The sequence below is a fragment of the Dipodomys merriami genome, unplaced genomic scaffold, assembly GCF_024711535.1.
Source record: "Dipodomys merriami isolate MVZ:Mamm:240054 unplaced genomic scaffold, mDipMer1.0.p SCAF_200, whole genome shotgun sequence".
Taxonomy (NCBI): Eukaryota; Metazoa; Chordata; class Mammalia; order Rodentia; family Heteromyidae; genus Dipodomys; species Dipodomys merriami.
In genome coordinates this window covers 230,192-243,121 of record NW_027203383.1, presented here as the reverse complement: position 1 = coordinate 243,121, position 12,930 = coordinate 230,192, and the positions used below count along the sequence as shown (strand labels likewise).

At 52.5% G+C, this 12,930-nt stretch overlaps 1 protein-coding gene across 2 annotated transcripts in view; it reads right to left on the bottom strand.

Moving 5' to 3' along the window:
• LOC138833097 (calmin-like) overlaps positions 1–12,930 on the bottom strand; it is a 75,863-nt gene that overhangs the window by 19,951 nt on the left and 42,982 nt on the right. For both annotated transcript variants that reach the window (XM_070031416.1, XM_070031417.1), the window contains exons 2-8: positions 12,575–12,636; positions 9,220–9,315; positions 7,707–7,790; positions 4,438–4,530; positions 3,073–3,263; positions 1,038–1,231; positions 182–264 (exon numbers count right to left, since the gene is read on the bottom strand). In XM_070031416.1, coding sequence (XP_069887517.1) covers positions 182–264; positions 1,038–1,231; positions 3,073–3,263; positions 4,438–4,530; positions 7,707–7,790; positions 9,220–9,315; positions 12,575–12,636 — 803 coding nt within the window. The remainder of the gene's footprint in view (positions 1–181; positions 265–1,037; positions 1,232–3,072; positions 3,264–4,437; positions 4,531–7,706; positions 7,791–9,219; positions 9,316–12,574; positions 12,637–12,930) is intronic.

Sequence of the window (12,930 nt, the reverse complement as noted above, 5' to 3'; positions counted from 1 at the left end):
CTAAAGAATCAAGAAGCCAACAGCCATGTCAGATGCGGCTCCATGTCTATGCGGCTCCAGACATTCTAATGGGGCAAGGCTTGTGATGGCCCCTGCCGTCCACCCGGGGGCCCAGCCCGAGCCCCGCCATGTCCGGAGGCTGGCCAGTTTGTGAGTGGAAGGTAAGAAAAGGCAAACATACGGGTTCCAGCTCTGGAAAGCGCTCTAGGAACTGGGCCACATAAGTCACCACAGACTGCTCGTCCGGCGTGTCGACCATGACGTCTGTGGAGAGATAGGGGAGTTAGCAGGCCACGGGACACACAATTCCTCAACAGGGACGCAGGGTGTGACGCAAAGGAGCCCCACACTGCTGAGAGGGTCTCCTTCTTCGTTCCTACTTGAGGAAATTTAGGCTCTAAGAGCTCTCGAGGTCTGGGGAACCAAACCCCAAGGTGGAGAATCTAGTTCTCCTCCTCCCCAGGATCCCATCCATCCTTCCCCATGTCCTAATCTCTCCCATTATGGACAGTCAGGTCCTGCTGGCTCCCGCTGTGTGTCTAGAAGGCCCCACACCCCATCCTACCACAGACTAGCTGGACAGACGCACGCGGAAAGCAATGGGCCAGGTGCCGGGGTGCCAACCTCGCAGACACGCTGTCACTCTAACATGCGCTGCCTCTGCTCAGTGAGACGCCCACCGCATGGCTGTAGACAGAAGCAATCGCTTCTAAAACAAGCTCGAGGAGGCCAGTATGGAAAAGCTGAGTAACTCTCAGTCCATCCTACCAGATGGACTATTACACAGCCAAGAAAAATATATAGCGAGGATATCATTGCCATGTAAAACCCTTATGTGTTCAGTAAAAATGTGGTGTACGTTATACATACACAGGATGATGCTAACTCTGTACAAAGGTTGTAACTGGATGCACAGGGATATACACGATAGAAAACTCGCTTCATTATTTTTTTTTCTGATTTCTAAATTTCTACCTGAAATGGAAGGTGACCCATTTATCATGAAAGAAAAGACAGGGAGGGGGGAGTCAGCTCACCTTCTGGCTCCAGGAGCCTGGGGATGTGCAGGGCATCATGGGCGATGCTAAATGCCTTCTCAAGATTTTCCCGCATGGGATCCTCCAGAGCCTGCTTCATGTCCACCAGGCTGGGGTCGATGGCCTTGATCACAGCTAGGAAAGCCAGCCCGCTTCTCCAGCTGCCAGCGAAGTCCTGCACCGCCACGCCGTACCTGAGGGAAACAAACGGACAGCAGCCACGTGAGGTTGAGGAAGCCAGGCACTCCAGACGGGAGGTCAGCGTGGGGGGGGGGGGTGGCTGGGGACCGCAGGGGGCTGGGCACCCTGGCTAGAGAAGACATCCCAAGCGCTGTGCTCCAATGAATGGTCACATTTCCACTTCCGGGTAAATGGTCACACTTCCGGATGAAGGGGTCAGGAGGCATACATCCCAGGTTTATAGAGGCCCAGCTGAACACTGGGTTCACCTGCCGGGATGTGTGAAAAGCGAGGCCAGGATGGCATCTCAGCTGCCTCCTCTGTATTCTGCCACCCGAGCCTCAGGCAGACCACACACCCTCTCTGAGCTTCAACCCTTCAGCTGCTAAGATACAGATTACCACATGGGCATCTCGCTGGTCCCCACCAGAATGGCTGTTTACTGTCAACCCAACATACAAGGCAAGAGGCACCCAGAAATCACTTGCTCAGAGACAGCCACTCTTGGTATCATGAAACAGGGTTATAATTTTCTCTTTTTTCTGTCGTGCAACTTAAACTCAGGGCCTGGATGCTGTCTCTAAGCTTTTTTTTTTTTTTTTGGTTGGTTGTAGGGCTTGAATTCTGGGCCTGGGCACTGTCCTTCAGCTCTTCAGCTCAAGGCTAGCACTCTACCACTTGAGCCACAGTGCTACTTCTGGTTTTCTGAGTGGTTTATTGGAGATAAGAGTCTCACAGACTTTCCTACTCAGGCTGGCTTTGAACCACAATCCTCAGATCTCAGCCTCCTGAGTACCTAGGATGACAGGCGTGAGTCACCAGTGCTCGGCTTGAGCTCTTTTGTACAAGGCTAGCACTCTACCACTCTGAGCCACAGCTCCACTCCCAGTTTTTGGTGGCTAATTGGAGATAAGAGTCTCATAGACTTCCCTGCCTGGTCTGGCTTTGAACTATGATTCTCAGATCTCAGCTTCCTGAGTAGCTAGGATTACAGGCATGAGCCACCGGCACCCAGCTAAGGGTTATAAGTCTTAAAGAAAGGGACAAAGAGGGAGAATTCCACCAGGCCCAAGTCCTGACCCCACAAGAGTCCCATTTTCTCAACTGTCATCACAATTGACCTTTCAAAATAAAAACCCCAGACAACTTTTTATTTCAAAATCCCATCAGAGTACCAAAACATTGCAGGGGCTGGTGAATGGCCTGGCAAGATTGCCGAAGCTTGCCCTCGGTGGCTGGCACTGATGCACAAGGGGACAGGACTCAGAGCTGAGACTGGGACAGCCTTGATTACGACATATTATTTTGTGTACGTAGGTCCTGTGGCTTGAACTCAGGGCCAGAGTGTTTTCCCTTAGCCTTTTCACTCAAGGCTGGTGCTCTACCACTTGAGCCACAACTCTACTTCCAGTGTTTTTTTTGGTGGTTAATTAGAAACAAGAGTCTCACAGACTTTGCTACCTTGGCTAGCCTTAAATTGCAACCCTTAGCTCTCAGCCTCCTGAATAGCTTGGATTACAGGAGTGAGCCACCGGCAGTCAGCTCCTTGATTACTATTTGAAAGGTGCAGATTGCGAAAGACTCTGAGGTCTAGTTATCAATGTGCACACACTCGTAGCATGTGGGGTCTATGGAAAGGTACACCCAACAGAGCCCCCTGGCTCCTGTTCATCTCTCATCAGCTTCCTGCCAACAAAGTCTCCACTAGGAATATGCCATCTGGCCGCAAAGACTGTGAGGGACCTGCATCTGGCCTCTGATCATCTCCACGTAGCACTGGGCACGTGGGCAGGTGGTCCCTTCCCTCCCATCCACCATCCCTGCAAACCACGCACCACGCCAGGCCTGCACTTACTTCCTGGTCTTCCTCTGCACCCATGCCAGCAGGGTCTTGATGGCCTTCCTCTGATCTTTCACCGACAGTGCCGCATTCCTCTCGGTGGTGGGGGTGGGTGGATAGGAGGAGTCTGAATCTGCGCCCGCAGAGCCGGGTGACAGGCTGGAAGATGGGGAGCTTCTGCTGAGGTTGCCCGTGAGCTCCTTGATCTGGAAGGAGAAGGGGGCTTCAGATCCCAGAGGCAGAGCCGGGCCTTCCAGCTCACGTCTGGAATCCTAGTGACTCGGGAGGCTGAGATCTGAGGATTTTTATCTGAGGCCAGCCCAGGCAGGAAAGTCTGTGAGACTCTTATCTCCAATGAAGCAACAAAAAGCCACAAGAGGAGCTGTGGCCCATGTGGTAGAGTGCTAGACTTGAGTGAAAAAGCAAATAGAAAGCACTCAGGCCCTGAGTTCAAGCCCCAACACAGGCACACAGGCACACAGGCATGTGTGCGCATGCACAGTCACATGACCATGTCAGGAGAACCATCCTCTGAGCGGAGAGAACCCCTGCCTGGTGCCACATGGGCATTTTGCAGCTCTCCCTGACCCAACTCCTCTACCCATTTCTCTACCTATACTGCCGGGATGCTGATGAAAACTGCAGAAGCCCAGGCCCTCCCTGGGGCCTCCATTCACTCAGAATCTGCATCTCAACCCCTTCCCAGTTGACTGCACAGTAGGGTTGAGAAGCTCCTATTCATCCTGCAACACTCAACTCTGCTCACCCCCTCTCCACCCCATCTGTGTTAGAAGCCTGGCTCCCACCTCAATCCCAGCCTGCACTGTGGACCCTCTGTGGTCCCAGAGGGTCAAGAGGACAGGGCTTGGTCTGTCCAGGGCCTGCCATATTGGAGAAATTCAGCAGACATTTCTCAGGTGAATGAAGGCACGTGTGTGATGGAGGGCCTGGACACATACCCGGATGCGCCCAGCATCCTTCCCTGCCTGCCAGCACCCGGATCCTTCCCAGCCCCCGTGTGACGCGGACCTAGCTCACACGGCTTTGCTGTCTATCATTTCTTATTATACCCACGGCTCCCATTTCACAGCTAGGCTCGCAGAATGAGACCGAGAGGGAGCAGAAAGACACACAGAGACAGACAGAGAGACAGATGGTTAAAGTTCAGGGCTCAGACAGAACGAGATCCACGGGGGAAAATCTGATGCCGTGAGGAGGCGATGGACGAGCGGACCTCAGTGCTGTGTTTGCAGATCCCCGTTCAGCGGGTAGGAAAACCAGCAGTGCAGCCCCGGGTCTCTCTCTCACTGGAGCCTGGCCCGCGGCCCGGCTCTCCTGACCCACGGTCCTTACTGTGCGCCCTGGAGGGGGAAAATTCACCTGGAAGAAGAGGATGATGTTCCATATGAGCCCGAGCACCAGGGAGGGGTTGCCGTCGGCGATCTCCGCTGCATCAATGCTGACCAGCCTCACCTGTGGAGAAGCGAGCTGAGCGTGCAGGCCTGGGGGCCACCCGGCCCGGCCCCCACCTCCCAGCCTGCGTGTCCGGCTCACCTCGTGCCCGCCAGCACCTCTCAGGGACACCCGTGCACACACGCATATGCACCACACACACAGAGTGCGCTCAAGCCCTGACTCAGCTTATCCTCACATCACACCTACAGCGGGGGACATTCAGAGAGGTTTCAACTTGTGCCCAGGACCACACGGGGCCATGATTTCTGCCACTGTCACCCAAGGAGAGGCTGCGGTGACAGCCCGGTAGGCCTGTCTGCATGCTACACTAACACCAACCAACTCCAAGGTTAGCACCTCCACGACCCAGCGGCCATGGACAGTGGGAGGGGAAACGCTTGGCTGACCAGAACCCTGAGTTGGGGTAAGGCTATCCCAGAGACGGTGTCGTGACAAAATATCCTCCAACGGGTTACAATGTGCCCAGTGTAGAGACCCCTGGAAGCTCATCGAACTATTCTCTGCCCACAGAAGCATGTTCTTGAATCCACCTGTGGCCCCTGGACCAGCAGCACGCCCATCACATGGCCACTATACTTATATATTACCGAAGACAAGGATTCGGGTGTTGGCTGGGGTGCAGGGATGTTGTGGGGGGGTGGTCACTGGCCAAACCATAACTGCTCTTACAAATGAGACCGAAAAGGGCCAGAGGCCACATCAGGCCACATGGCCCTGCTACACACTTTCTTCTCATTGTCAAACTACACTTTATATGTGTAAACCCCAGTTTTCAGGGGGAGGAGAGGAAAGAGAAGGTCCTCCAAAACAGACGTGGAATTCCACCCTGGAACATTTGGCCTGGGCCATGGCGGGGGGCAGGGGGCAGTGAAGAGGCTATTTCCTCCTTCACCTCGCCCCTCCTCTCCATCACGGCTCTCTCTGAATCGTTGGACTCTGGCCTCTGATCCTATCGGCTGTCAGTTTCTGACAACACCAGTTAGGCTCCCGTGAACCTAACTGAGGCAGACGTGGAACTCTCTGGGCGAAGTCAGTTTGAGCTGGTGCCAAGAACCTAATTCAGACAACACTGGCTCATCACCGACGAGAGCGGAGGCCAGGAAGGAAGTTGTCAATACTGTGAATAACATGGCCGATCAAATTCAGGTCCAATATTCCATCCACATTCCTCACGGGCGCTCAGCCCCTATGACAAATCACATGTGAGATTTCCCTGTGTGTTTGGAGGCCCTGGACTGACAGCTCCACCCCAGCCCTGCTCTGCGGCTCTCGGAACACATCCTGGGTCACCCTGCGAAGGAGGCAGGGAAGCATTCAATCCCCACAGAAAGGAGGAGGGGGGAGGGCCCGCAGGCCGGCCCCCCACCAAGAGCTCCAGGCTCCCCTGCATCTTCTGCCTCCTTCCTCAGAATCCTGCCAGACTGAAAACTAAGGGAGCAATGTTGGCACATCCCCTCTGAGCAGTCACCTGCAGGATGATAACAAGAGGACCAACAGGAAAATGGCTTCTCTGTGGAGCACTGAGCACCCCGCACGGCTTTCCTGGGTTAGTTCCTTTAGCGTTCACCCATTTCACAGATGAGAACACTAAGGCTCTAAGAGGCTTCCATTCTGATGGGCAGCCCCGTCTCTGTGGCATACAGTTATGGGGGAGAAGGCAGCAGCCAGCATAGCCCCCAGTGGCAGCCTCCACCTGGAACAGCAAGGTCTGTCTGCTGGTACCCACTCCAGCTCGGGCACTGTCTTTCCTGGAGGTGAGGTCCTCTGTGCAGCCCCTGGCTTTGTGTGGCTCTGTCAGGTGGGCACTGCCTTTGCTACCTCTCTGTGGACAGTTGTGTCATTGTCCCACAGTTCCTTGGATTGAATGGGGAGGCAAGGATTGGAAATGGAGTCACACTCCAGGACCTGGGCTGGTCCAGTGGACCACTGTGGTGTGGCTGACACAGTATCGGCCTTCACAGTGTGTATATGTGTGTGTGGTGGTGGTGGGGTGTCTCTGAAGACATCAAGGATGCGCTTGCTATTTAAGGGGCTTCACTGGGAACTAAGTCACATTCCATTCAATTCTCCATCCAGAGTAAACAGTCGGGTTTGTGAGTGAACTCACCGACACGTGCGAGCGTCAGTAGTCAATTCTACTACATTTTCATCACTTCTAAAAGAAGCCCAGACCCTTTGCTTCCCAGCCCCAAGCTACCGTTATCTACTTTCTGTTTCTAGAGATTTTTCTGTCCTGAATCACACTTCTGGGTCTGCCCTCGGGTCACCTGGCCTAGAATTTTTAAGGCTTATCCATGATGTAGCACACATCGGTGTCTCATTCTTTTTCATGGCTGTATAACATTCCGCAGCATGCAGGGACAGGTAAGGTTGGATTGACAACACAGAGGATAACTTGCTCCCTTGGGGGTGGGGGGTGGGGGCTCCTCACAGGGAGCAGGGCCGCAGGCCCACACCGTATGTCCTAGAGGCCGGATGAGTCTGGTGTCCCTGGGCTCTATTGAGGCTTCCAGGTCATTCCTGGAGTATCAACCATTGTTCTTAACAAATGCTTTTTCTGCTAAAAGATCAGGCAATGTCAGCCCCTATCACTGACCACGATGCCCCTCAAGAGACTCTCACATTAGGGGAGCATTTCATCAGGGAAGCTGAAGACGTCTCTCCACCCAGATTGACCCCTGAAACCTAACAGAAGTGGGGTCCTGGAATCTCACCCCCTCCCCACAGACCGGAAGCCGAGTTGCAAACACAAAACACCCACATCAGCATCAGGAAGTCGTCGCCAAGCAGAGAGAATGCTGCCCTCTTTCCCGCTGCTGCTGCTTTGCTTCTCATTTACTGAATTCTAACACAAAGTTTCACACTCCGACAAACTCACTACACTCAGACTCAGAGGAATCAGAGGAGGAAAACATACAAGATCAACAAACTTCAAGGACCCAAGGGTCAGCTAGCTGTTCAGCTCTTCGCTGGAGAGTTCTAGCAAGTGGGCAGGTGCCAGGCGGCCGCACTGTACCCCCAGAGGACAGATGCCATTGAGCTGAAGCTTGTCTAGCCTGGCAGTGCAGCGGGGTGCCCTCTTGAGGGTTTCTTGTGACCGGCACTGACCGTTATGACAATATAGTTTGTGACGGGGCAAGCTCATGTTACCGAGATGGGCCTCGAACACTTACATTGCTATCTTCCAAAAACTTCAGCGCTTTCGCTATGTTGTTCAAACGAAAAATACGATGCGATGAGGATTTGTACTCGTGCAGCTGTAAAAGAAGGCAGAAGGAGATTGGCTGAGCAGATTGCCTGCAAACGCCCAGGGGCAACACAGGTGTCGTCGATATTTTTCTTTACCTCCATTTCTGCAGAAAGTCAAGGGCTTGTGGCTAAAACCCACCTGGACTACATTCAAACCAGAACACGTGCCTCTCGCGCCACACAGCTCTAGCACCAAGAGTCCTCAGAGAGGCCAGCCTCCTAGTTCCTGGACTCAGCTCAGTGGAGCCGGGGGGAAGGGTGAGCCCCAGTGGTCCACAGGGAAAGGGGGGCGGTTTTGTCCATCTTTTGTGTCTCCTGGCTTGTTAGCCTCTCCTCCCTCCTCCCTCCATGTGCAGCAACATGCTCTCCTTGCTAACTAACACTTGAGTTAGAGCAATGTGCACTAGCTGTCCTATGGCCACTGAGCTTCAGAGCTACCCAGCAGAAGCTGTCTGGAGTGGCACCATAGACAGTTATCTCCATGAGGAACAGAGGGGAGGGGCTTGGTTGTCTGGTGTTACTGGAAGGTGGGGCCTTGGGGGAAGAAGTTAGGCCTTTGGGGACGTGCCCTTGAGGGGGAGACTAGAATGCTGACCTTTCCTACTTGCTCTTTCCTTTTCTTTTCCTCTCTTTTCCTTTCCTTTCTCTTTCCTTCCTTCTCTCTTTTCTTTTTTCCTTTCTCTTCTTTTTCTCTTTCTCTCCTTCCTTCCTTTTTCTTTCTCCCTTTCTTTCTCTCGCCTTCCTTTCCTTCCTTCCTGCCTTTTCTTTCTCTCCTTTCTTTCTCCTTTCTTTCTTTCTCTCCTTCCTTCCTTCATCCTTCCTTCCTGTCTCTTTCTTTTTTCTTTTCCTCCTTCCTTCCTTCCTTCCTTCCTTCCTTCCTTCCTTCCTTCCTTCCTTCCTTCCTTCCTTCCTTCTTTCCATTCTTCCTTCCTTCCATCCATTCTTCCTTTCTTCCTTTCATCCTGGGGGTTAAGCTCAAGACTTGGGCACTGTTCCTGAGAATTAGCCCTCTACCATTTGAATTCCTGCTCCACTTCTGGCTTTTCACTGGTTAACTGGAGGTAAAAGTCTCATGGACCTTACTGATCTGGTTGGATCCGAACCTGGATCCTTGGCTTTTAGCCTTCTAAGTGGCTAGGATTGTAGGTGTGAGCCACCAGCACCAGCTTCTCTTGCTTCTTTGTTGCTGTTCAGTGAGCTGCTCCACTGATCCGTTGTTCCTGCCTCACCTCAGGCTCAAACAACATAGCTAAGCAATCATGGATTGAAATCCTCATCTAAAAAAACTATGAGCCAAAAATGAACCTTTCTTCCTTGATCTTTGTTGGCTTCAGGTTTTCTGTCACAGTGGCAGAAGCTAACCTCTCTATACACAAGAGAAACTCTCAGTGATTCTTCCCTTCCCCTTTCTTCCTAACCCTCCAGGGATGTACATACCAGATTTTGCCCAGACAGGACTTCTAACAATGCCATTAGGATTTTGCCATCTTGTATATCAACAAATAGGTCTGTAACTTCTAGAGGTGGGTCACACTGTAGGAACAGGAGGAAAGAGGCAACCATCACAAAACCATTTCAAAGATGCAAGTTTCAGCTCTAGAGAGAATATTCAGATGACAGCTTGGTCCACATGCAGAAAGACCATCCAAAGAGACAGAAGTCATCACCCTGAGGTAACCCGTTGGGTGGCAGGACAATTGTGCATAGAGACCCAGCACAGGGAACTGATCGAATATGTGACCTTGGGAACCCTCCTAACCCAAGATCTTATACATGTGGGCCACAGCCATATTTCTGCTTTATGAGGAAATAGAGAATCTCCACAGAACTCTGCAGAATTTTATTGGGACCTACAGGAAATGATGATGCCCAGGCCTTCCTATCCAATTTGGGGGAACTGAAGCCCATCCGGGCTGGATGCTAGTTCTAGAGCTGAATCAGGAAGCCCTTTGCATCAGGCCATCCAGGGGAACCCAGTTCATACGAATCATCTTGTGACAGCGGACCTGCGTCTGTTATTCTTGGCTCAGTCTGGGCATTGGTGAGGTTCCCCATCTCCAGCCTTGAATGTGCCTGAGCTTCTGTTGACCAACCATGCTTGCTGACAGTCCCTGTCCTGAATGCATCCCGGCTGAGGCTTGCTGCAGTTCAACCTCTGGGCCTTGGAATCTCAGTGAGGAATTCCCTCCAGCTTGGGGGCTGGGCTGTGGCAGCTGGGCCTGGCTGGCGTGCCCTGCCCCAAGCCCAGTGGAAGGCAGGCCTTCACACAGGAGCCGGGATTCTTGCATCTCAGTGTTCCAGGTCAGACACAGCCCTAACCAGCCAGAGACCCAGGGGTGAGGGGAAGTCTCAGAACCCAGTGCCGGCCTTGGCCAGCTGTTGTTTCCTCTGGGAAAGCCTTCTTCCTTCCCCCTGAGAGCCTGAGTCTGATTTTATTAAGGAAGGGAGCATTTCCTTACCCTTGAAACAAGCCCCCGAACTCCCTTTAGTCCAAATCCAGGGCGAGTAGGCCCCCAGGTTCAGAGAAAAGGGCTTTGCTTCAAGGACAACAGAGACTTGGAACCAAAGGGCAAATGATTTTCTTGGCAAACCCTGCTGCTCCCTGGGCCGGGTCCAGGCCTGTGGCATGGTGGCATCGGGTTACCAGGCTCTTACAGAGATGTTATTTCTGCTAATCCCAGACAGAAAACGAGAGGCCGGAACGAAACAGCCCCTGAGAAGTGTTCTAACAAGATTTCCAGCCCCCAGCCTGACCGGGGCCCAGCCTGACTCCGCAGTTAGACCTGAAGAATAATTTCCACTGTCAGTTCCTGTAAGAGCCTCTCCCAGCCAGCTCCAAACTAGGCTTTGGCTGGGGTCCATCCTGCGGGAATGGGGGGGGGGTTGAGGGGCGGGGAGGCGGCGGGATAGGGGAGGTTGAAACAGCTCCAGCCCAAACACTGCCCGCCAGAATATTCCATGGACTTCAGGCGATTGGTATGACCGAGTCAACAGCACCCCTAGGGCTTTCTGCATGATCTAACTCCTTTGGTCAATTAGGGAATTTTTCCAGAAGCCAGAGGCTCAGTAAATATTCCTGACAACCTTCAAATTGCAGTTAAGCCCAATTCACCAAGGAGTTCCTGGGTTTCCTTCTCATGAAAGGCTGCTCTTGAAAGTCTCAGAGCTGGAAACGCGGCTGTTAATTTTGCCGTTTTATTCCATATCGGTTTCAGGTGCTGTCTGATTTATCCTGGGAGCAGGCGCTACCCACCTGCCCCCCCTTGCTCCCCCAAAAAGGGCCAGGAGCTCCACCAACAGAGAAGAGAAGAATGCAGTTCATGGGTGGTGGGCAAAGGTGGGGGGGGGATACTTGCTCCCCAACCCTCTGTTCTTTTCTCAATTAAAAAAAAAAAAAGACAGAAAGACAGACGTCCTGGTTCTACTGGGTCCACAAGGAACCACCCGCCGCTCAGAGGCACCTGAGGTATTCATTTAGGAGTGCATGAACCGTTCAGGTTTGGGGACCAGTTTCCTTTTTTTCCAACATGTAATATTTCACATATGAACAATTCTGAAGATACAGCCAACATCAAAGCAACTGGGATGGATTTACAGTGGTCCCTGGGTGACGCCATCTTTCGCAAAAAGGGTACTCGCACGAAACTAATGACAGCACTGCGTCACCCATCCTGCAGCAGGGACTGGTACCCAATCAAAGAGAATAGTAGCATTTCCCCCTGCAGCCCCAGGACTGTGGGCGGCCCCGGGGGTCCAACCTGTGGGTAAGAGGGTGTGGATTCCTCCTTCTCTGACTGCTGCTCCTTTGTTCCAAAGCTGGTTGCACACTTTGGTAGGGAGAGTGCGTCAGCGCCTCACAGATGTGAGGCAAACCAAAAAGGCATGGGTGCAAGAAAGAAAATAAACAGGGGGAGAGAAGGGCCACCAAGTTAAATACACAGGAAAAACCACAGAGTGCAGGGAAGTCTACGTCCTGTGGGCGCCATTGCTTCCTCATTCTAACAGAAGAGGGGATCTGGGCTGTTGGAAGGACTCGGGAGCCCGTGCATGTGCGTGGTGCTAAGCAGGCTGGGTAGAGCGGGATACAGCACATTGGAGGGGCTGGTAACATTCTCATCAGTAGCCATGTGATCAGATTAGCAAGGAAATGTGGCTTTGTTTTAAAAAAAAATTCTATAAGCCAGGTGCTGGTGGCTCCTACCTGTAATCCTAGCTACTCTGGAGGCTGAGATCTGAGGATCATGATTTGAAGCCAGCCCAGGCAGGAAAGTCTGTGAGAGACTCTTATCTCCAATCAACTATTCAGAAAAAGCCAGAAGTGATACAATAGCTCAAGGAGTAGAGTGCTCACCTTGAGCAAAAGAAGCCTAGGGATAGCATCCAAGGCCTGAGATCAAGCCCCAGGACCAAACCTTGCCCTCCCCCCACCCCCCAACACACACATTCTATAGTTCCAGCATCAATCAGTGCAAATATCTACAGATGGCTCTTCATAGAGCCCCAAAACGGTCAGCAGTGATGGAGGCATGGGGGAATGTACCCTATCGATGGAAACATGGCATTGGTCAACATGGAATGCCTTGTAGCATCTGCTCACGGATTCTATTAAAGACAGGAGTTCCCCTGGCAATCCCAGGACAGGTGACTGTTGGGCTCCATGCTTTCCACAATCAGGTGAGAGCAGCAGTAAGAATGCAAAGAACACACAAGAAGAAAGAACACAGAGCTGCTGACTCCTTCCCGTGACAGATGAGTCTTACCTCTTACCAACCCCAACCAGGCTGCCACTTACCTTTTCCAGATGTAGATTTATCCACCGAGTAAAAGTCCTCTTCTGTACATTCTCCCTCTCAACTGAAAACAAAGAAATGCCATTAGCAGAAAGGACAATCCTGCCACTCCCCATCCAGGAAGATTCCACATGGAACAAGGTGCGACTGGAGCCCAGGGGGGCTGGGGGCGGTTCCCGTGTAAGAGCATTGCCCTTCCCCAAGGGAGGCTGGCAGGGGCTTGTGTGCCATCCTTAACCCAGTTTCCCCCAGCCCAGGCCTGAGCCTCTGTGCGATCCATGAATTTAGAGCCTCAGAACAAATTATTCTAGACACTTATTCTAGACTACGATTCTAGACAGTTCCGGAGAAGCGCTGG